Below are 22870 nucleotides of genomic sequence, written 5' to 3'. Positions count from 1 at the left end.
GTGAATTACCTGAAGGTCTCAAAGAGCGACGTGTACACTCCCATGCGGACTGTTGTGTAGGATGCCTGGCGCAGCAGACCAGCTGACAGCCTGCAACACAACAGTGCAGTGACACTCACTTTATTAAGCGCTGACTTGGGTTCAGTTTGAACAGCAGTGGAACAAGTAGTGGCTCACATAAGCAGGAGCAAACAAAAGCGGATCAGGTTTTCAGTGGACTTTTCCCAACTACATGAAGTAAGCCACGTGTACGCAGGAGGTTCTTCCCCTTAGGAGGTAAGGTTTCAAGGCACCTACTTAGAACGGTTGCACACATCTCGAGACAGTGCCAGTCCTAATGTGTGTATGCTGCTCGTTCTCAACTTCGTGCCAGACAAATTGGTTTTTCCTTAGGATTTATTTTCGTACCATTTTCGGGTACATATGCGATACATATGGACGCTCCTAGTCATACTGGTTTTGCCTAGTCATACCAGCTTAATAATGATGTCATATGTGAATTAAAATTATTCACTTGTTCATGTCCTGATGCCACATACATATGTATGACTCAACCTCTAATGTCGACATTTTTTAAGGGCAACAATTTTTAAATCGCTTCAAGGATGGCAAAGTTAAGTCATTGTTTCGTGAGTTTTTCAACGGTAGGCTTAAGTTATGAGGGGGAAAAAGTTGCCCCCAGCAGCCTGCACAGCGAAATATTTGGAGACGGAACTAGGCATGCGGCCACCACATTTGCTGCATCAAGTTGTTACCTCGGCAAACGTTTCTCGTATTTAGTCGCGTGAAAGAAAACGTCTCAAGCACAAGCTTGCAACCAGCTCTGCTTCACCTGCCAGCCTCCATCACAGAGGCATCTTTGCTGCCAAACTTTCTATTATATTCCAAAAAAAAGGTTTTTAATGGTACGGAATATCATGCGCACATACGACATGACCTCCAGCATCTTGCGTTTCTCTCCAGGGTGCGATGCATGCTTACAGCTAGACACGAGTGACACGAACTTTTGCTCCTATCATGTACCACTACGCCAAACCAATTGTACTGCACTGAAAGCACAGGGCCCCAATCCTTGGGCCTATTCCCTGATGAGTATTTCTACATCGGCATTAATTTTCTTTTGCAGTAACTGAGCCGCAATAAATGAACTTCAAACGTGAAAGCAGCACTGAAAGGGTTTTTTCTTTGCCTTTCTCATCATAGTTGTGACTACACATATCACGCGTAGCAAGATTTAACATAACAAAAGCCAGCGCTCACTGCGTACCATTGTGCATGCTAGTATTTTTATCTTTACTACCTTTTTTTTCTGATATTATACAAGTACGTATATATGATTCGTCAGTCCATCAAGTGTGTCTCTGTTGGTAGTCCCTCGTCTGAGCAAACAGTCTGGGCAAACAGATGTGCCCCTTTCGATTGATTGATTGAAGAGTTTAACGCGCCGACACAACGCAGGCGATGAGGCGCGCCGTAGTGGAGGGCTCCGGATTAATTTTGACCACCTGGGGATCTTTAACGTGCGCCGAAATCTCGTACACACGGGCGTTTTTGCCTTTCGCCTCCATCAGAAAAGCGGCCGCCGCGGCCGGGAATCGAACCCGCGACCTCGTGCTCAGCAGCGCAACGCCTTAGCCACTGAGCAACCGCGGCGGGTAGATGTGCCCCTTTCAAGCACTTGCCTCGCAGGCACAGATAAGAAGATAGAAATCCAAGTCTGCAGATAAGACCTACAGCTTCAAGGATAATAAGACATATCAAGAAAGGAAAGTACTTCTATACAACTGACTGGAAGGATATTGACAAAAATTAGGTTTGCCACCTTTCCCGGAAAAAAATAAACTGACCCTTCGAGGGAGGGGAGGCGTGGTATATAGGTGTAATTTGTGTTGAAAAAAAGACGCCGCGTTTTTTAAATGCAATGTCATTATTGTAGCGCTTTCCTAGAGATAAATCAACATAACGTTTGTACTCAAAAGTGACTGAGATTCTGGTTATTGCTCTGAATTTTCTGCATTGAAAAGTAACCGCACATACCTCTCAAGATTCCCAGGTGGTCAAAATTAATCCGGAGCCCTCCACTGTATATGGCGTGCCTCATCGCTTGCATTGTGTCGGAGCGTTAAACACTACTCAATCAAAACCGCAGTTCTTCTGTGCATTTGATTCCACCCAATGAGCTTTAAAAAGTAGGCAGTGCATACGACAAAATGTATTTGATATTCATATATACACGCGCAATACTATGCAATACAACACAGAACGACAAAAGGCAAAATTCTATACCCTCGCCTTTTCCTATTTGTGCAACTTGAATGTATATTTAGAATTTTTCTTAGCGGCTTGGATGATTTTCTCGTTCTCTCTCGCTATCTCAGCAGCAACATTTCGTTGGGCAAACGAAATCCCCCTTGATCCCCCTCTATCTTGGAGAGCGCGCTTGCCAGCATATTTTCTCTCCTCGCGTGTCTCTACGCAGCTTGTTGACGCATACTGGTCATCGTAGTTGCTGAATTGGTGCTTATAAAACGCGAAAAAAAAAAAAAAATCGCGGCACGATGGCCGAAAAACCGGCCAATAACAACCGGTTTTAGGTACGGACCGGCAGCCGGCTTGGTGGGCAAAAAAAACTGGCCGGTTCAGTCATAAACCAGGCAGGTGGCAACCCTAAAACAAATATATATGCATTTCATTTGGTTTCTCATTAACTGTAGTAGAAATGTACTTCTGGCATGAGCAAGTCGGCAATGCCGTGGTAATAATTTGCTGAAACGTACAAGTAAGGCAAGCCCATGAGCTAAAGGGAGACTCCATAACTGGACACTTCTACCAAGCAATAGCAAATGACCACCTCTACTCATATAAGCACGTTTCTTATGCTTTGGGAGAACACATTTTAATTGCCTTCCAGGTTTCAAACGAGCTCGACCTAGGTGCCATTTTTGTCATACAGGGGAGCATCAAGTACAGCTGCATCATGGATGATGTCTGCAAGTTAGTTTTTAGGTGCGGAGTACTTTAGGACCGCACAATGTCCGTCCGCGTCCGTGCGCATAGCATTTACAATCGCAAAAAATCACACAGGCACCTGTAGGATTCGAGCCTGTGTCTGCTAGACCAGACAGAGTTAGTGTCAGTCGTCTTACCCATTGGGCTACGACCGAGAGTCAAACGGCTTACTCCCTCGCCTGTAACGGTGCGGAGTACCTTAGTCCCTCCCAATGTCTGTCCGCGTCCATTCGTGCGCACACCACCACCAAGCGAAAATCAAGCGAAATTCTATTTGAGGCGTGAGTTGCAGTTTCATTTAGGGAATAATCAAGGCACAACTCACGGCTCAAATTGAATGACGGTCGGGGCGCAAATCGGATGTCACTCGGGGCGCAACGTGGATGTCATTTTGAGTTCCCGTACTCTGCACCCTCGCCATCATCCACAGAGTGGAGATGCTGCCATTTTTATGCACTTTGCTTTCATCAGAAAAGTCACCAACATGACTAAAAATCTAATCTGTGAGCTCAACAGCAGAATTCCTGAGGCTACAGTAGATTACTGCTTATGAGGTAATCTTATCCAAAGAAAGCAAGCAAATTTAAGCCAAAAAAATTCCTCAAGGCATTTAACTTTGCCTACATGCTTTGAAACTGAAAGCCATGGCGATACTTATTAACAACTTCATTGCTACACCATATTTTCATCTCTTTCTTTGCTTTCATTTCTTCATCTTTTGGCGCGAATTAGTTACAAGGCCAGCTTCTTTTCTGGTACACCATGTTTCAGTCGGCCTGTCCACTTTCATTTCTTTGTTTTGCTGCGCAAATTATGTCAGCAAGCAGACTGGCACTTGTCACAGCTTCCCTGAAACCAGGGTTCTGCACGGCTGGTGAGCACCTGTTCTCCTCACGTGCCATCATGTTAAGGTGTCACGTGGCACCACTGGCATGCACTACTCTATAACTTTTACACTTCCGATTCACAGTCTTGTGAATTCTATGAAGCAGGCACATTAGCCACTCAAAGCTCTTGATTGCTGGCCAACTTCCAAGTGGGTGTGCACCAAAAAGAAAGAAACAACGACAAGGTCAACAACTTTTGTTCCACTGCTCAGAATCTGCTGGCACAGTTGGTAGAGCACCTGACTATTACTGTGAATACCCGGGTTCAAATCTCACAAGCTCACACATTTTTTTTATTTATTTTTTCAGCAGCCACTTTATTGACTGGACAACAATGTTTCACAAAATAAGCCACTGATTGGCACATTCTCAGCTGTAATTGCATCACAGTTTTAAGGCAAAAGCCTTAATGGGCATAAAACTACAGGATCGACAGTGATCAGCCTATAGGTGGTTCCTTTTTTACGAAGGCGTGAACTGCAGCAACAGCTCTTAGAAAGCCTCTAAAAGACCTTTTAAGCGTATTATTGAGGTTGGATAACAAAATATTTTAAAACAGCCCACTGTAATTAACACCACGACATCCATATAAATCAAAGCATTCTTATGTCAACTTTTAGAGCGTTTCAACTAAGAAAACATTCCAGTCACACTTTGCTTCATCCCAGCTTTCCAATTACTGCTTCCAAAGAAGTAGTTGTACATCGATGGTTACAGGGCCAGTAGAAACAGATTGTTCGTAGAGGCCACTTAGTATCGCTTTTAAAAGTTTAATACACGTAGCCCTTTGGCTTTATTTGATTCCTATCTTCAATTATAAATTATGTTTACGTCTGACAAACACCCACTCTAAACAACAACTGCGCACGTACTGCTCATGTGCTTGACAAGGCGTACTGTTAATAACTAGCAAGAAATGGTGGCAGCCACTTACCCGGCATACATTCCCCGGATGCCCTCTTTCTGGATGACACTACGGATGGCATGAAGGCTGGTCTTGTGCTCTTTTGATTTGCCACCCTCGCCTGTGGGCGGCAAAGAACGACATACCAAGATACACCGCTCGCAGACCTACTGACATCATTAGTCACATACCCCGGGTATATACAGGGTGTTGCAACGATAATTGGAACACCTTAAAATTCTTTCCTGAGCAAACCGCTGCTCAATTCGCGCTCAAACTTCCCATGAAGGTGGCATTTTGTGGTGTACTTTGTTTGACACTGGGAACAACGACGGCACTTACCGGTTTATTCTGAAAATAAATAAAAACGATTTTCGCCTATGGGAAAATGGCTGCCGATTTGGACGTGCAAGCCAGTGCAGGTTGATCTTGGAACGACGGTGCCACCTGGGGTATGCAGGGCGAAACGGACGATGGGGATTCACGGTAGGAAGGAGACAAATGGGGTAGCAGACGATCAGAAAATCTCTTTCGTCCCTAGTTTATGATGATCACAAATAGCTGCGTAACAGCTGAGGTCATGTGAACGGATGGTGAGGTTGTTTTGACCAGCTCAGAGAGATGGACGCAGGTTGACGGGTTTGACAAAACACACATTTAATGCACACTTGAAAAAACCCTAAAGCAAACCCCTTAATAAATCAATTGCACTCAACCAATAAACACTCAAACCCCTAACTAAAAATCCCAAAATACCATTCAAATGAAAACCCAAAAGTCTCTACAACAAAGTTCGACCCAATTAGTCCAAATGCGCTCATTACATCAAGTCCCAGTTAATTCCTTTCACACCACAACTCCCTAGTTGTGTCCTACGACTGCGTCCCTAAGGCCTACCCCGGTCGTCGGCACTGACGTGTCACACCCGTTGCGTGGCCGCGACCCGGTGGTAGCCGTCGCCCTCTCTTGTTGATGCTGGCGTTCGATGTGCGCAGTCATTCCTTGGACGGTGTGGGCTCCGCGCGTCCCGACGTGTTTCCTCGGTGGCCGCTCCCGCTGGAGGTCCCAGGTAGGTCTCGGCATGAATGTAGCCTTTCGGAGCCATCGAAACGAAGTCCGACGGAGCGTGGACATGGGCTGCAGGTACCCAGCCACCGCCGCTGGGGCCACGAAGACACAGGTTCGTGGTGCGCCTAGGATGCTGCAGCCGATGCGAAGTCGGCCCACTCCCGCCCAGGCTTGGTAGGCATAGTCGGTGGCCTGGCCACATCCCCTTGGCTCGTTGCTTGAAGCTCGTGTGCTCCTTCCGCCTCCTGGTTTCTTGCCTCTCCCTTCTCTTTGTGCGTCCGGCTTTTAACCCCTCTGGGCTTCATCGCGGCACACTCTCATTGGCTTGGCTCCTTGCTTTTCATGTCCTTATTTGGTCATCACGCACGCCACTTGACTCCTGCGCTGCATTCTCTCATTGGCTGACCTGTGCACTACCATATTTGGCCATGACGCCTCGGTGTTTTGGCACGGCGTCCGTTCATTGGTGCGTTCCTGGTGCGCACTTCAAATAGCCGTTTCTTTCTTCTTTTTTTTCCCATTTCAGGGCGTTTTGATGCATCCCCTCTCCGGGGGTGCCCTTGACACATGACAACTGATACCAATCATAATAAAATATTCCCACGGTTAATCATTGCTAATAAACGCTGGATTTGTTTCCTCACCTGCTTTCACATTTTCTGATCGTCTGCTAGCCCATTTGGCTCCATCCTTCCATGGAAAGAGTGTGAACCCCCATCGTCCATTTCACTGTGCATACCCCAGGTGGCGCCGTCACTCCAAGATCACCTTTCAGTGGCTCGCATGTCTAAAGTGGCCGCCATTTTCCCATAGGCAAAAATTGTTTTTATTTATTTTCAGAATAAACAGCTAGGTAAGTACTATCGTTGCTCATGGTGTCAAACAAAATAGACCACAAAATGCCACCTTCGTGTGAAGTCTGAGTGCGACACCCTGTCTAACACCCTGTACTTGGTGAAGTTAGGCCTCAGACTACACTGACACATGCAAATCAGCACAAGCTCTCTTATTTACAGGCGAGGCAAAGTCGCTTACTGCCAGAGTGGCTTCTCAACTGCTGTAGACACCCCGTGACTGAAAAGGCCAAAACTCTTTTCTCCCACAACAATACCTTAGGGCCCGCACAAATAACATTTCAGAAATCTGTATAGTTCAGGATTCACAAAGCTGCTTCTACTGCTGTGAACAATGGACTTCTTCTGTGACAAATAAAGATGCAGTAAACATTTGAATGCAGTTGATTATTTCCTCTTGCATGCACTTTTAGAGCAACACCATTCTGCCGTAACTGTCGGTAAGGTTACCAACAGCAGACGTCTCTGTGGTGTCATGCATTCCTACTGAAAGAGCCACTTTTAATTAGCTTAACAGAACAGCAGCTTGCTAGCATTATAACTGAGAATCAGGCAATTTTAGCCACACTTGTGAGTGTCTATTTAGCAGAGGTGTGTGAATATCGAATTTGGGACTGCAAATCAAACACGAATTGCAAAAATTGACTGCGAGACCAATGGATTACTTGTACATGCAAATAGTAAAAACTGACTGTAAATCCAATCAAATGCAAAAAATAAATATGTTTGCTTTAGTGTGTATAGAGGCACTAAAGCACAGTTACAAAAAAGAAAAAAATGATAACTTAGGCAGCCAGGGCTTGCATGTGAGTGTTCATGTATTCTAGGAGTGCTCAAATAGAAGTGCAGGAATGAAGCAAGATGACAAAGCGGTGAAACAAAAAACTGGCGTACATTTATTGCGATGAATAATCCAGGTTCTTTAACATGTTGTGAATAAAGGGAGCTTGTATGACTGTCTGAAGTCTTTCCAACAATTGAAAAGAGGCCCTTGTTATGTCTGCTGGTGGCTGGTACGACCTTACTGCAATCCAACAAGTATAACTCTTGAATTCTCACTCTGGCTACAATGCTGACAGAAAACTTCTTCTCAGCTTATAGATTTTACACAAGTTGTGTGCAACTTTATCATACGCTCACAACTTTATCATACGAATTATCATACGCTTGTTTCCAGCAAGGCGTACACGCGTTCGCCTTCCTTGCGGAGCTCTGTGTAGTGCGAAAAAGCCAACCCAAAGGGGCATGTCGTGCGGTGAAGCTTGCATGTCGTGCAGCAAAGCCAACTTTACTGCTTTATTGTTCATAAATTTAAAAAGTATTCAAATCTTTGAATACATCTAATGGTAAAACGGTGCATTAAATCGAATAGGAAACACTATTCGCAAAGTATGCAATGCTTCGAATATTCACACACCTCTGCAATTTGTTTTGTTTCTTTGTATGTGTGCGTGCAAGCGCACATACATGAATGCACACGAGCACATGCATACATGTTTGTTTGTGATATTAATTTCGTTTTGTGATGCTGTCATCGTGCCAGGAACAATAAAAACGAAAAAATTTTCTCACAGCAATTATGTAAAAAAAGTATAATTGACTTGATCAATTTTGGTGTGTTGTTTTTGCTATAGCAAGGAGCTCATGGAGTAATACATTGAGGCAACCGTGAAATTCCCTCAACAGTCTGCACTGCACGAATGTAACAGTAAGGAGATGTGCTGCCAGAAGAGCCGTAGTATTTGCATGGAGCAACTGAGGCAATCAAAAGACGTTTCAAAACTCTACCGCCACCATAAAGCGGCCTCTGTAGCCATACAAATGCAGCGCAAAGTCGCTGCAGATCCACTGAGGCAATCTCCCGGTATTATCAATAATTTGTTTTCGAAATAATGGGACATGAAGGCGTCACATGAAGCTCGGCCCATTGGATGCTGTGAGCCCAGCGTCCCCAAGATGTCCAGGTGCATGATCACTTCTTGCCGAAATTGAGCCCAGCTGGCCATGCTTTGAGCGCACGTGCATCATCCTACTCCCGGGTTGCAACACGCAACACATGTGAGAGGTGCACCCCCATTTAGTTTGGGGGTCGCACAATTCACTCTTGGAGTGGAAGTGCGTTGGGAGGTGAACACACAACCATTTTCCTTTTGATGGGCATGGCAGTGGCCACGACGAGCGTGTCTAAATTAGCTGCCGCAGCAAAGACAGTGACAAAGCCAAGTCTGCTCGTCTTCAAAAAGAAAGAAACCAAACAAAAGGAAAAACGATGCCGTAGCAGCTTTGCTCTTATCTAGAATAACGATGCTGAGATCCAGGATACCCGCAGGATGAACTCTAGCTTGATGCCTCGTGTGAGAGTGGCAAACTCTCCTTCATGTGTCGATTTTGGGCTTATTTAATCGCTCTTGTTTCACTAGCAGTACAACTGAAATCATATAAATGAATGTGCTGTGTATTACACTTGTGGTTACTGTTTATGGCCGATCACTCCAAGAAGTCACTCATGTGACAGCCTGAATTCCACATGGCAATGCCATATCCTAAGAGCATTGCAAGAGTATTAGACACAAGACTCCCAGTGCTGAAATAAGCAGTGATCAAGAACTCTTTTGGGCAAGTTGGGTTAAAAAAATTAGAGTATGTACTTCGCAAATGGAGGTACTGGATATCACTGAAAGAAAATAGCTAGCAGGCACGCCTGCAGAAAAAATAAAACCTAAAATTTTGTTTCAAGAATAAAAGTCAGAAACGGTGTGCCGCCTTTGCTCAAAATATATTTTGAGCAAAAACTGCGAACTGAGAGCTCCAAACCTTAACTTTAATCAAACCACAACATAGGCATAGGACCAAATTCGTCCCCCTTTCTTGCCACTAATACGTAAGTGGAGGGGAAGAACTCAACCATGCCACACCACAATTAATATATTCTCCTGTATCCTGAAAGCCTGGTGCAAGGGGCTCCAAATTCACGGTAGAACCCTGTTAAACTGCACACCTCGCAGGGTGTAAAACATATTACGTACAAAATGGTATTACAGTTAATAACAAAGTTGTGGATGCCAACTCGGGAATTTGACATTGTTACTTTACAATCCTAAACTATGGTTTAATCGGGTGCGTACCAGCAAGGCCTTACTGTATTGCTTTTCAACTTGCCTCAGGTAGGTGCACAGACATGACAGCTGCTGATGTTGCAGACCTCGACTCATAAAAAATGAAACGATAGAAGTCATTACTCTGTAGCGCTCGCACCTGCCGATTGAGAGGCAGTTTTTATTATGCCTGTTCACAGCAGGCTGTAGGAGCTAGCAGCATAACTATTTCACGGCTGGACATTGCGCACAAGCAATTAAAGCTGCTGGTTTGTATACTTGCCACTCAACTGCATGCGGTTCTTGATCAGGTCCAAGGGCTGCACAAAGAGTGTGGCTGCCATCCTGCGCGCAAAATTGCGTTAGTTGTAAGTGGGAACGCGTGGATCACTTACAAAAAAAATACCTGTCGTGCAGAGCCGCACGGATAGAATAGAAAGAGCATTTCTAGCAAGAAATCGCAATTTCCGGCTTCATTTCTGACTAGATTATCAGATTCTACCTGGAATCGACAGCTTCTTACTATAAAAATTCTTAGTCTAGCTAGAGACGATTATTTCCAGCTTGGGGTATTTTTTTTCTTCTAGCTGGACTGACAAATGTGAGCTGTAAGTAAACCTGAATCCAGCTAGAAATGAACTAGAAACTGAATTTCTAGCTAGAGGAAATTTCTGGTTCAATAATCCAGCTAGAAAAAAAGCATATTTTCACCTGGGTTCACTATTGGTGCCATATATGTTTTGCGGCATGGTATCACTCGAAGACGTCGTCGGTGTGCGCGAGATATGGGCTCTTGTTTTAGAACATACACACGCACATGAACCTCTATGCTTACGGGCAACGCACCGATCTGTGTTCCTTTAAACATCAGAATGCAAATAATGCATTCATTTGTTGCTGGCTGCTGTGGGGTATAAACCTGAAGTTCGTTCACGACTCTTTTATTTTTAGTGCGTTCAGGCACGTAACTGTCACAGCACAGATCATATGCACATACGACATACGTGTCGCAGTTCGATGTATTTTTATTACCGCGTACATCTGCGCAAATGTTTGACTATGTATATCGAAGTTTCCATGACATGTTTTGATTCAGGTCCCGTGCGCTTGGTAAGAACACAGATCATAACGCGAGAACAAAATTTTTCGAAGCACAATACAAGAAGCTGGATACACCATACGTCAGGAGCCGTACGTACGTATTTCGACAGACGTCAAATATCGGCCTAGGTCACGAACTGTTAATTCGCGCCCTCCAACCCTGTTATTTGAAGCTTCCATAGAACCACGATGATTTCGCGCGTAGTTTGTGCTCCACAAAATTGGCACGAGCGCATTCCAGAGTTGGAGCCGTTTCCGTGACACGGGTGCGCTAGATAACGCGAAGTGTCTGCTTACAAACAGCCGGCCGGTGATCGAGCGGTTGAGAGACACTCAGAGAGATCGCCTCGAAACTGGCGCTTCGTGGGCTTACCCGGCAGAACCACCGAACAGAAACCTCACAGGTTTCGGTATCGTCTTCGAGGGAGCTGTCTGCGCTGACATGATTTTGCTGGTCGCCTTGCAAGTTCCAAATAATACGGCTTGCCTGACCGCTGAAGGTCGCCGATTGCGGACGACGTCCGAGAACCAAAAACAGCAACAATAAAAGTGACTGATAATGATGCTGATAGTAAAAATCAAAATACAACATTAGGCTCCTTAATTGAATTATTGTTGCTACGTAAAAATATAGCATTAAAATATATTTTAAGTTGTTGGTTAAGCATTTACTCAGAGGTATTTGAGTTGCGAGCGCAGGTTGTATAGGCAGTATGGGTTCGAGGCTTGTGCCGGCGAACAAAACCACTTGCGATCTCGACGTTCATTCAGTTGACCTTGTCGGCTATCAGGTGAGGGCTTACGTTGTGCAATTTTGTCAACACAAGCGAGCGTTCATCTGTCATTCCGATCACGCTTAAAATCGCTTTCTTGCTGTAGAGCGTGTTTAACGGTTTTTCTGTATACTGTGGCCAATCTACCATTGGTGACGATAGCGCCGTACCGCAGTGTCTGAATCCGACACCGTCGTTGGCATTTCCGTAGCACCGGCACCACGTCGACAATCGACCCAGCAAGAACTTTTTTTTTTTTTTCCTGCAGCCAAAACGTGTTACCAAAATCCGTAGCGATGTTCTCACACTGCATGCATCGTAGTGCACGCGCATTTTAGTGGCATCGTTTTGACGAGAACGACATCGACCGCGTGGCACTTGCCGATTGCTCGTGCTTGAACGAGCGGACCGGCGTTCGGGCCGAGGAACCTCCTTCATCGCAGAGTACGGCCGGTCAGAATTGGATTCCTTTGAGCGTTTGCCCGTCGTTGTGAGCGAATTTGGTGCGGTAGTAGGGGGTGGGGCATCTTCCACTGAGCGTCGCCAACTCGAGCGTTGTTTATGGGCCAAGAAATCTCGTCAGTTGCGAACCACGGCCGGTCAGAGTTGCATTTTTGAGCTTTCGCCCATCGTCGCTAGCGCGCTTGTTGCGGTAGTCTGAAAGGGGTGGGGCGCCTGCTACTGAGCGGTACTAGTGTTGTTCGCTGGTTTAATTAAGTCTGCTTCTATTTAGATCATAACGGTGCCCGCAAGACCCAGTAATGCAATCTCCTAGGCTTCGCTTTACCTAGCGGCAAAGCATCGGCGTCACATAAGCGTTTTTCCCTCTTGAAATCTTGCGTGGTGGCGTCTCAAACCAAAGTCCGGTTCCGCTTTGAAATTTCATTTTCCCGTGCAATCGTTACTGTTCTCGCAATCTTCTAGACCCCTGAGCCTGTGTGCCTGCCTGAAAGCGTCTTCTCCCTTGCAGGTTATTCTTTACCCAATTCAGCCAATCGGACACTGCCGGCTCGAACATGGTGAAAATCGGCATCAACGGGTATGTCGCGGTCACGCCCGCTTATTTGCTATGCGCTACCGCTGTTGCGCTTCCTCATTGCTTCAGCTTGCGTCATATATCGGCAGCGTTTCCGGAGTTTTCGCGTTTTTCCGCCTGCATTTGTAGTTGGCTAGCCGTGATGCCGGGCGTCTCATTGACGTGACCTCTACGGCGGCTGTCATGGCTGCTAGCCAAGCGTCGCGGCTTCGTGCCACTTGAAGAGGGGCTCTATTCGATTTGTTATTGTGTGAGCGAACGAGCCGCCGCGATGTGTTATCTGCGATCTGAAAGATTTCGCGCTTCTGCTGGCGGTCGCGTATTATTCGGCTGAGGGAACGTAACGAGCTCGGCGTTCCGCTTCGCAGACGGCTGCCCAACCGCCCACGCTTGTCTGGATCGATGATAGCTCGCCGCCTGTGATGCAAGCAATCTGAAGGCGTCTCTCTCTCTCTCTCTCTCTCTCAGCGGGGTTCTTTAGATTTGCTTTTTCCTTGTGTTTGACACTTGACCGGGATGGGTTTTTTTTTTTCTATGGCGCCCGGAAGAAAAGAGAAGGGGAAAACTCGAAATAGACAAAAAAAAATACTCTGTTGCAAGTTTTCCGTCCATTCGCTTAAGTATTTTTCACCGCTAAAAATTTCCAATTGGTAAGGTAACAAACCCTTATGAAGTTGAAATCTGCTGCAATGCAGCGCAGAATTTCATTCAGCTTGCAAAACTGTGCTTGAGGTTCACACGACTAACATGAGAATGAGATGGCCTCACTTCGAGACTGCGGGGACTGTTTTTTGATGACGGGGGAAAAAAAGCTTTGTCGAGATTTACAGACGATGTGTCGCTTTCTACTCGTAGTCCAGGTGTATCTTTAGCTCGCGAAACTGCATTTCGAAGCGCTTCCGTTCTAGTGGCAAGCTCGGAGCATCTCCACGTCCAGATGTTATTTGGTGAACTTGTGTTCTTCTGCCTTTCAGGTTTGGCCGCATTGGCCGCCTGGTGCTCCGTGTGGCCCTCACCAAGGGCGTTGAGGTCGTGGCTGTCAACGATCCCTTCATCGATGTCAAGTACATGGTGGGTATCTTCTCGATCACCACAGCATCGAATACTTCTCCCCGCCTTATCATTTGAGAGATGGGGATATTTGTGGCAGTCACATCACTGCCGTTGTCAGGTTTCCTATGAGTAATATGCACACCAACTTAGAACGGTCCTGTCACTTCTTCCCAAGAATGATGGGGCTAATGGGAATCCACGCGGACAAGCAGAGGAGGGCTGTGATATAAAATGTGCGAGTGTTCTGCAGTGGCCCATTTGTTCAGTGTCTACATGTGTGCGTGTGCAGGTGTACATGTTCAAGTATGACTCGACCCATGGCCGCTACCACGGTGATGTGCACGAGGAGGGCGGCATGCTCGTGGTCAACGGGCACAAGATTCACGTCTTCCAGGAGTGAGTGCACAGTTTTCCTTCTCTCGGTATCTTCTCTGGTACCCCACTCACGATGGCACTATTGTGGTACATTTCTGCCTGCAGGGAGATCCAGCACTATGACCCTTTTGTCAGCATAAGCACTGCTTGTGTTCAGCTAACTGTTCAGAGACCCGAGTGGTCTAAATAATTTGTAACCTCTCGCGATGCCCCTCATAACTCAGTGGCTAAGGCGGCGTGCTGCTGAGCCCAAGGACTCGAGTTAAATTCCCAGCCGCGGCCGTGTGTTTGAGATTTCGGCGCACGTTAACGATCCCCAGGTGGTTGAAATTAATCAGGATCCCTCCACTACAGCGCGCCTCATCGCCTGAGTAGTGTCAGCGCTTTAAACCCCACCATCAACCCTCTTAACTGAGGTGTTTCTTCAGCTTGCAAAACCTTCAGCTTAGAGGTTGTCAGCAGAGTGGCGCCGCCACACTTGTTGGCTAAAGCTGCGACTGAGAGGGCTAGCGCTAATCCAGTTGAAATGACATTGTGGTGTGCCAGCACGGTATTAATCCGTGCAGCGTTTTCACCTTGATAAGTGCACCAACTGCTGGCCGCCTTGTCGGAAGCCTTGGCATGTGGGCAGCCTGTTTTGTGTTTCCGCTGCATGAGGGCTCAATTCGGGAACAAGGCTGAAGATGCTGCAGCTGTTCACTGCCCCTGTAGGTAGAGGGGAGGGTGGGGGTGCTTGGCTCGTGTCCACGGTCCCAAGTGCATGCCTGGTGGGGCACGTCCGCCGCTCTGGCAACTTTCTGCATCCGCAGTGTTTCTGGCACTGGCTGCCAAGCTTCCGCTTCCAAGGCCGGCCGGCCAATTGCGGAGACCCTCTCGGCCTGGTCTAAATCTGGCGCACAGGCAGTCAATGGGAGGGGGAGGGGCTTCTTTGTTCAGGCTTTTTGTCTTGTCCTCTTTGCTTTCTCTGTCTGGCTGCTTCTTGTGGTTTCATCTGGCTCTTGTTTTGGAGCGTGCAAGCATCTTTGTTTCTTCTTTGCTCGCATTCATGCTTACTACTAAAACTGTCTGGTTTCTCTGGGAGATGCGGTGCCAAAGTTTTACGGGCAGTGGGGTCAATGGCCTCAAGTTGTTGCCACAAAACTGACTTCATTTGGCGAGGTGTCACTTGGTTGGTGGCCAACAACACCAGTGCTTTTACGCTGATTAGCTTTTGCTGTTTGTGGCCATTCTACCTTCGTAAAGGTTTGCTACAAAATTTCCAAGCTCATAAACTATGTGAATAGCTTCTTTTGCCTGTGGAGGTCTCTTCCAAGAAGTTTTGAAACCAGCTGGTCTGTGCGACTCATTTGAAATAAACTTTACTCTCGGCAAGTAGGAGAAATCCTTGAAAAAGGCCTTTTGATGTGACATGGGGGCTTGGCAGCTAAACTGTTGACATCAAAGGATCCAAACAGTTCTGTCAGACTAGCAATAATTTGCCAATACCAGTAACCTTGCTACAAACTACCAATAGCCTTGCACTGCTTCTTTCTGTTCGTAATGCTATCATTGCCCATTCTGATTCATGGGGGTGGAAAAAAAACTGGGATGTCATGTAGAGCACGCCCATAGCGCTTTCCATTTTTTTTTAGGCTTCTGCTTTTCGCTATTCTCCCTTCCTTGGAGGTCTCCCTCTTGAAATGACGCTTCCTACATGTCATTGCTGATGTCCACCAGTCCAGGTTGCTTTTTCCGCGTCTGCACAATAGCGTCCGATTCCCTTCCTCGTGCTGTCAGAGTTGTAATATCCAGTCTGTGAACCCTGTAGTTTCTTGGTTCTCTTGCTTGCCCAGAAGGGGCTCCATTTCTGTTGCTGCAAGTAGTTAAAGGCGGTTGTTAAATTACGTAATGTCCATTAAAAATCCTTTGTAATGGGTGACAGCAGTGAGTGCGTTGTGAAGGCATTGTGGTTCAATTATCAGTTCTGGACTTGCCGTGGATAGCCTGCAGATAGTGGTTTCCTTTCCGTAGGAATACGTGTATATTGGGGAAAATTATTGCTGGGTCGCTTGGAATGACTATAACAAGTCCAAGAGCCCAACACACTCCCTACTCACCCCATTTTTTGAGCAATTCATTACTGTGAGCATTTCTGTCCATGTTTGCCTTGTATTGCTGCTGTTGGCTGAAGCACTAACTCCCTGCCGAGCCCCTGCTACAATGTGACCCGAGTATGGTGCTAGAAATTTCACATGTGCGCTTTGGTCAAAGGCTGATTAAAGCTAATGTCAGTGACCTTCTTGCGGTGAACGTGAACTGGGGAAGTTGTCTGGGCAACAAGATGATGATTGCTATTGGTTTCCCCGTTGTAGCAAAGTGATGACGTGTCATCTTACCAAAAAGGACTAATATACCTGTTTTGTGCTCTTGGTTTAATACTAGCTCTGCTTAGGGCAGGCACAAAATACTAGGTTGTTTTATGTTTTTTTTTTTTTATGTTACAGGTTGTAACTGTCCGAGGCAATATTCCCCTCTCTGCTTTTCGTCCACCAGCATTCTAATCTTCTTTTCGTCCCCTCGACAGCCTTGAAGTTAACTCCCTCTGTGCTACCCTTAAATCCGAGGGCTTCTGAAAGCCGAATATTCCCCTCATGTAGATTGGATGGATACCCTCGCATTCAACACTGTGACGCATAGTTTCTGTTTCTTTTCCGCAGACGACACATACCCGATCATTTTGTGCATACTTCCCCACAAAGCTCTTAGTTCTCAAGCAACCTGCTCTAGCCTGAAAAAGCAAAGCACTATGGGAATTATCGTAGAAATTATCCTTTCTGATGTCCAAGTTCTCGGCCCTGTGCATCTCTAATGACATTTTAGCTTCCGTTTTTTTTTCCTCTCCTTCTATTCGTTTCTATCTGCCTTGCCTCTTGTTTGGTTACCTCGGCTGTTTTGGATTCTCCACTGTTCTTTCTGTATGTCATCGTTGGCCTTCTAGTCTTCACGCAGCTTGTGCTGGGTGCTTGCAAAGAAAGACAAGCACTGTTGTTAAGCCTTCTCCCCCCCCTTTCCCTCGAACTCATGGCAGGACCAAGCCCTCGCAGATCCCGTGGGGCAAGGTGGGCGCCGAGTACGTGGTGGAGTCCACGGGCGTGTTCACCACCCTGGAAAAGGCGCAGCAGCACATTGAGGGCGGCGCGCAGCGCGTGGTGATCTCGGCGCCCTCGGCGGACGCGCCCATGTTCGTCATGGGCGTCAACCACACCAAGTACGACCCCAAGATGACCATTGTGAGCAACGCCTCGTGCACCACCAACTGCCTGGCGCCCCTGGCCAAGGTGATCCACGACAACTTCGGCATCGTCGAGGGCCTCATGTCCACCGTGCACGCCACCACAGCCACCCAGAAGACCGTGGATGGGCCCAGCCACAAGGCGAGTTGGCGTGGTGGTGGGACGAAAAAGGGTTCCGTAGCGTGAGCTTTGCATTCACAAGAACATCAGTAAAGGACCGAGCTTCTAGGCAGTGCGTAGGCCTGCACAGAGCCACGTTGAAAGTGGAAAGGGCAGTGTTTGGTAGCAGCGATGCGTCTTGTCAAGTGGGTGCCCCGCTGACCTTACGCAGTGGCACAGTAGTCACCATTACCTTCAGCATAAAACTGGAGTACCCAGCGGCATTCAATCGGGCATTAATGGTTTCGCATTCAGAACTCGCAATTGCATATGCGTCTTTAAAAAGCCGCTCACCCCCCCCCCCTTTTTTTCCCCCCTTTTTCTTTCACATTCTGCTTGGCTTGTCCATTGAGTGGCAAATGCTTCAATGTGCTGTCCAGAATATAGATCGCCACCTCACTCAAAGGTGCAAAAATGCTGGCAAAACTACTGCAATGCACCCCAACTGGCAGCGATGGTGTGCAAACCTTCATAGTGCCCGTTCTTATCACTGACCAATGAGCTGATGTTGGAATTCCACTGCTTACCTCGCAGCTGACATGAGAGGAATGAAGGAACAAACATACTTGAGGAAATGTACCTTTGAGGCTATCTACGTATAAACCGGATTATTGGTCGACCACCTACCTTGAGGTGGGAAAAGTTGACAAAAAAAAAATAATTCGGCACAGAAGCGCACTCACAATGTCTATATTTATTTTCGACGCCCGTCCGTCACTGCCACTCACTATGCCTGCCGAAGTCACTCGTCCGCGCTCTCAGAGTCGTCCGAGGATGAATGCTTCGCACTGTCATCTTCCATGCCATCAGGCGCGTTGCTGATGGAGCACTTCCTGAACGCTCGTGTAACCATGTCGTCGGGCAGCGACTGCCCAGAGGAGGACACCCAGCTTGACACAGTATAGGTCTTTTTGTTGTCGCCGGCTATCCACTCATTGTACAGTTCGCGGAGCCCGTCCGCGCATGGCCTCCGGAGCAATCGTGAGCGAAGTTCCCGGACGAAGTCCGCCACTTTGTTCTCCAACTCCGGGTGCACCGCTTGACGTCCACAGAACGATCGGTTTCGGGGGTTGCACGCGCACAGCTTAGCTTTCTGGCTTTGCCAGTACTGCGCACTTTTCTCCGAAACGCCTAACTGGCGTTGCGCCGCCATATTCCCATTCTGCTCGGTGACTCAATCGCCGTCAGCTTAAACGCCGCGGTGAACTGGCGTCGACTGCCGCCACTCATCTCGGAACAGAGACGTACATAAATGTACGCACGCACACACAATAAACGAGTAAAAGACGAAAACTAGAGAAAAGCGAAATCAAATAAAAGCCTGATAGAGCGAGAGAGTAGTCCGACACAAACGGTGATGGCGACGGACTGCTCTTGCACATTGTTGCCAGACAACGATTTACATTCTGCCAATGACCGCTATATAAGACGAGGGGTGACTTTTGTGCGGATATTTCTGGAAAAAAACTCTACCTATATTCCGGTTTATACGGTAGTTTGAAGGCGCCATGTAGCAGGTGCCTTTGAACAAAAGAGAAAGGGGAGATGCTGATAAGCACCCCCTGCAATTTGCATTCTGCCAATAACCGCTGCATGGTATGCGGCTATTGTTTTGTTTCGTTTTTGAAAAAAAGCTTTGATGCATATATTGGTCTATACAATATATTTTCCTGTTTGACACGATGCTTGCATTGCACCAAGACTATATTGTTCTGTGAACATTTGTGCACGTCTTGCTGTTGAAATTTATGTTCTGACTTCTACACTGGTAATACTACTGATGTGTTTCTTTTCCTCCTGCCTCTTATGTTTTCCTGTCTGTGTAGAATTGCTGGGAGCTGTTCCGTACTGCACCCCCTGTACTTGCAGGCGTGGCGCGACGGGCGCGGGGCGGCCCAGAACATCATCCCGGCGTCGACGGGGGCCGCCAAGGCGGTGGGCAAGGTGATCCCAGAGCTGAACGGCAAGCTGACGGGCATGGCCTTCCGGGTGCCCACGCCGGACGTGTCCGTGGTAGACCTGACCTGCCGCCTGGCCAAGGAGGTCACCTACGATGAGATCAAGGCCGCCGTCAAGGCCGCCGCCCTCAGCGACCACTGGAAGGGCATCCTTGGGTACACCGAGGACGAGGTATAGAAGACAACACGTCTGCCTGTCTTCCCATCTCTCTCTCTCTCTCTCTCTCTCTCTCTCTCTCTCTCTCTCTGTGTATGTGTGTGTGTGTGTGTGTGTGTGTGTGTGTTTCTAGTTTTCTCGTGCGTGCACACAAGTCTTCTTTGGGAACTCTGCAGTTTTAACAGCTGACTTCAAAAGGATTAACATTTCAGTAGAGCTCTCCTGATCCTGGAACAGCTCTTGGAGACAGTCTTTACAAGGAACATTGTGTCAGTCCTGCCATCTTCTTGGCCCCCAGCTTGCATAGCGAAAACTTTTTTGTTCTCGCATTGCATAATCTGATGCTTTTCCAGTATTTTTGCTACAAAAGAATGGCATCGGGGTTTGAGGTCGCGCGCATATACTCCCTGCCGACTGTAATTCGAACACCTGCTTTTCACCCCACAGCTTGCAAAGCAGGTTCTCGGAATAGAGGTGTCAGGCGGGGCTTCTTTCTTCCTCCTCTCCATTCCGCTCTCAGGTGGTGTCGACTGACTTCCTGGGAGACCCGCACAGCAGCATCTTTGATGCCAAGGCTGGCATCGCTCTGTCCAAGACCTTTGTCAAGCTCATTGCCTGGTGAGTTGCGGACACCAGGGGAGCACCAGGGGTGGGACAACATGCTGCATGTCAACTTCAAGCTAAACCAGTATTTAAGCGGAACTGTGTTGATTCTTAAAGGTGCACTGGTCTTAAAACAACTTCTTTTAATTTTCACATAAACTATGAAACCTGTCAGTCTTGCTTATTATCACACTGATTTCAAATATGTCATTATTTTTAAGTCAGTTCCCAAGATAATTAGAGCCACTTTTGATGGAACAATAGACAAAGTAGTGTTGCTCACAAAACTGTAATCTTTATATTTTTCAATACTATGAACCCTGGTGAATGCAATAAGAGAAGCTGTTTCTTGATGCATTGCTTGGAACTAATTTTACAGCTCATTAATCTTTGGTGGCACCAGTCTCAAGGAACCATTTCGAGCACTTACATCAAACAGCAAAGTTTAATGAGCTGTAACATTAGTTCCAAGCGGTGCATCAAAAAACTGATTCTCTTATTGCATTCACCACAGTTCATAGTATTAAAAAATATAAAGTTTCATAGTTTGAGTGATTAGAAGTTAAGACCAGTGTGCCCCCTTAAAACAGGCGTGGAATGTCCATTTTTGAAACCAATGCAGCTGTGAATAGTCAGACCGCAGTGAACTTCGTTAAGGTTGTGAGGATGTGGAGCTAAATGCTTAAGAACCAGCTTGGTTCATCATCAGTAGTTGGAACCATTGATCAAGGGTTTGCGCTTTTTCACGAAATCATGTCCCAGCCCAACCAATGTTGGCCTTGTCTCTTAGCTCAGCTGCTTTGCAACTACACAGGCTTGGAAAAATCTGGGGCCATTTGGTAGGAGCTTTCGCCTTCTGTTCAAAATCGTCCCAAGTTGGAACTTGGGCTGGAGAACATTTGGAGCCTGCAGCGCTTTCTGCTATCTTGCAAAATGCAGAGTTCTGAAGCTCCGCTGTTGGAGCTGTGCGAGCTGCCGGTCTGCTTTGACCAGTGCTGGTTTTGGACGCCCTGCAGGGAAAACATGCTTGTAACACCAGTGAGCACGTGTTGCAGAAAGTGTTGTCTGGCAGCGATTTTAATTGATAAATCGAAGTACCTGGGCCGGCCATGTTAGGCCTAGCATTTCAGGGGAAATTTCTGGGGTGCTTTTATTACCCGTGCTGATGACAATCTCCATTGGTGGTGGCAAGACATTTGGTACAGCCAAAGGCACGATGCTGACGATGCTGCCTAGCTACTAACTTGGAATCGTTAAAGTATCGAGGGTCTCTAGACTGCGTGCAAACGTCTGCGTTGAGCCTCTTGTGTCTGCAAAATTCAAGTTGCCTTGGGGTGATCTGATTCGAATTATGTGAACGTGCAACATGTGCAGTTCTGCCTGACAAATCGTTTGAAATCGGTAGGCACCCATAGGCATGTTGCAGGACGAGCCAATAGCAAAGTGAGTTGCACGATTGGGGAAACAGTAAGTTTGGTAATGCCTCCTTGTTTCCATGATTTTTCTTGCTTATGACAGCAGCTGCAAGCGCTTGAGTACAGCTTTCTGCCGACAGTTTGACAGGCTAGTCGGCGTGCCAGTTCTGGGGAAAAGCGGCTCTGATGGATATAACATGGCTTGCTAGCTTTGTAGTAACAAGGCTCTGTTAGAAGTCATTCATTCAGTGTGTGTGAAGGTGAGTGGGCACAGCTTGATGTGGGTGCACACAAAGCGAGCACTGTTCCTTTCGTTTCCTCTTTGCGCAGGTACGACAACGAGTTCGGCTACAGCAACCGTGTGGTCGACCTGATCAAGTACATGCACTCGCAGGGCTAGGCCTTTCTTCCCAGCGGCAGCGAAGGGCTGTCCTGTGCCGGGCCTCTGCCGGCAGTGTGTGGTCGTGTGTAGCTGCCAGCCAGCCCGTCTCTTGTCCCCCCTCCGTAACCTGCCTACCAAAAATATACACCAAGGTCTTTCTCCGCCGTCGAGTGTAGTGCCCCCGAGTCGTGTTGTGGAAGCCTCCCGAATAAAATCCCCCCCGAGCCCGGTCACGTGCAGTTTCTTCTTCTTGTGTGGCTTCTCTGCGTGTCTGGCAAAAGGGCAAAAGCTCTATGGGTGGCACATAAGTACTAAACTGGTTGTGCTGCTTTATGGCCATCTAGGGGTTGAGAGTGGATAGCTGTTGTCGTCGGACTCCTATGTAGTGTGTGTCCTGTTTCAAGCCAGTTGGAAGAGCTGTTTATATTTGGCAGCTGCAAAGAAATGGCTGGTGGCTCGACATAGGTGGGATGACTTGCCACTGCTCAGTCCCGGTAACAGTAGCCATGCCAAATGCCAGCTTCATAATGAATGTGGGTGCCCTGCCTGCAAAGTTCTGTTCCCTTGTGGGTACAAGTCCGGCACTTCCTGCATACATCCAGGGCTACCAACTGGTTCACTTTGAACACTTCAAGGAACTGCTAAGAGGAATGCCACTGTTCAGCCTTATCTAGCTTAGGGGTAGGATCGTGGGTTTTGGAGCGAACACCCTGGGGTTGAGCCCCAGCTATGCCAGTTTTTCCCGACACCTGTGACTTCTTTTAACTGT

The 22870-nt window shown here is 47.2% G+C and overlaps 2 protein-coding genes across 4 annotated transcripts in view; one reads left to right on the top strand and one right to left on the bottom strand.

Annotated features, from left to right (window-relative positions):
- The window catches only part of LOC144172326 (mitochondrial 2-oxoglutarate/malate carrier protein), a 139602-nt gene that overhangs the window by 13872 nt on the left and 102860 nt on the right, over positions 1 to 22870 (bottom strand). Inside the window, exons 1-4 of one of the 2 annotated variants that reach the window (XM_077701086.1) lie at positions 11292 to 11456; positions 10101 to 10162; positions 4831 to 4921; positions 10 to 90 (exon numbers count right to left, since the gene is read on the bottom strand). In XM_077701086.1, the coding sequence (XP_077557212.1) occupies positions 10 to 90; positions 4831 to 4921; positions 10101 to 10162; positions 11292 to 11362 (305 nt within the window). In that variant the 5' untranslated portion in view covers positions 11363 to 11456. Of the gene's footprint in view, positions 1 to 9; positions 91 to 4830; positions 4922 to 10100; positions 10163 to 11291; positions 11457 to 22870 lie in introns of those variants that run through there. The other variant, XM_077701087.1, reaches the window with a different exon arrangement.
- LOC144172324 (glyceraldehyde-3-phosphate dehydrogenase 2-like) lies at positions 11693 to 22334 on the top strand. Of its 2 annotated transcripts, none has more exons than XM_077701084.1 (8): positions 11693 to 11709; positions 12662 to 12730; positions 13702 to 13798; positions 14070 to 14176; positions 17223 to 17568; positions 19456 to 19716; positions 20222 to 20319; positions 22050 to 22334. In XM_077701084.1, exons 2-8 carry the CDS (start codon positions 12708 to 12710, stop codon positions 22117 to 22119), a joined length of 1002 nt encoding a protein of 333 aa, XP_077557210.1. In that variant the 5' UTR covers positions 11693 to 11709; positions 12662 to 12707; the 3' UTR covers positions 22120 to 22334. The 2 variants fall into 2 exon arrangements, with proteins under 2 accessions (XP_077557210.1, XP_077557209.1); XM_077701083.1 differs by lacking the exon at positions 11693 to 11709 and adding an exon at positions 12238 to 12290.

Source organism: Haemaphysalis longicornis, unplaced genomic scaffold, assembly GCF_048455015.1.
Source record: "Haemaphysalis longicornis isolate Haplotype H1 unplaced genomic scaffold, Haemaphysalis longicornis Haplotype H1 scaffold_20, whole genome shotgun sequence".
Lineage (NCBI taxonomy): Eukaryota > Metazoa > Arthropoda > Arachnida > Ixodida > Ixodidae > Haemaphysalis > Haemaphysalis longicornis.
The sequence above is the reverse complement of the archived record's forward strand: the minus strand, read 5'-3'. Positions and strand labels throughout refer to the sequence as shown.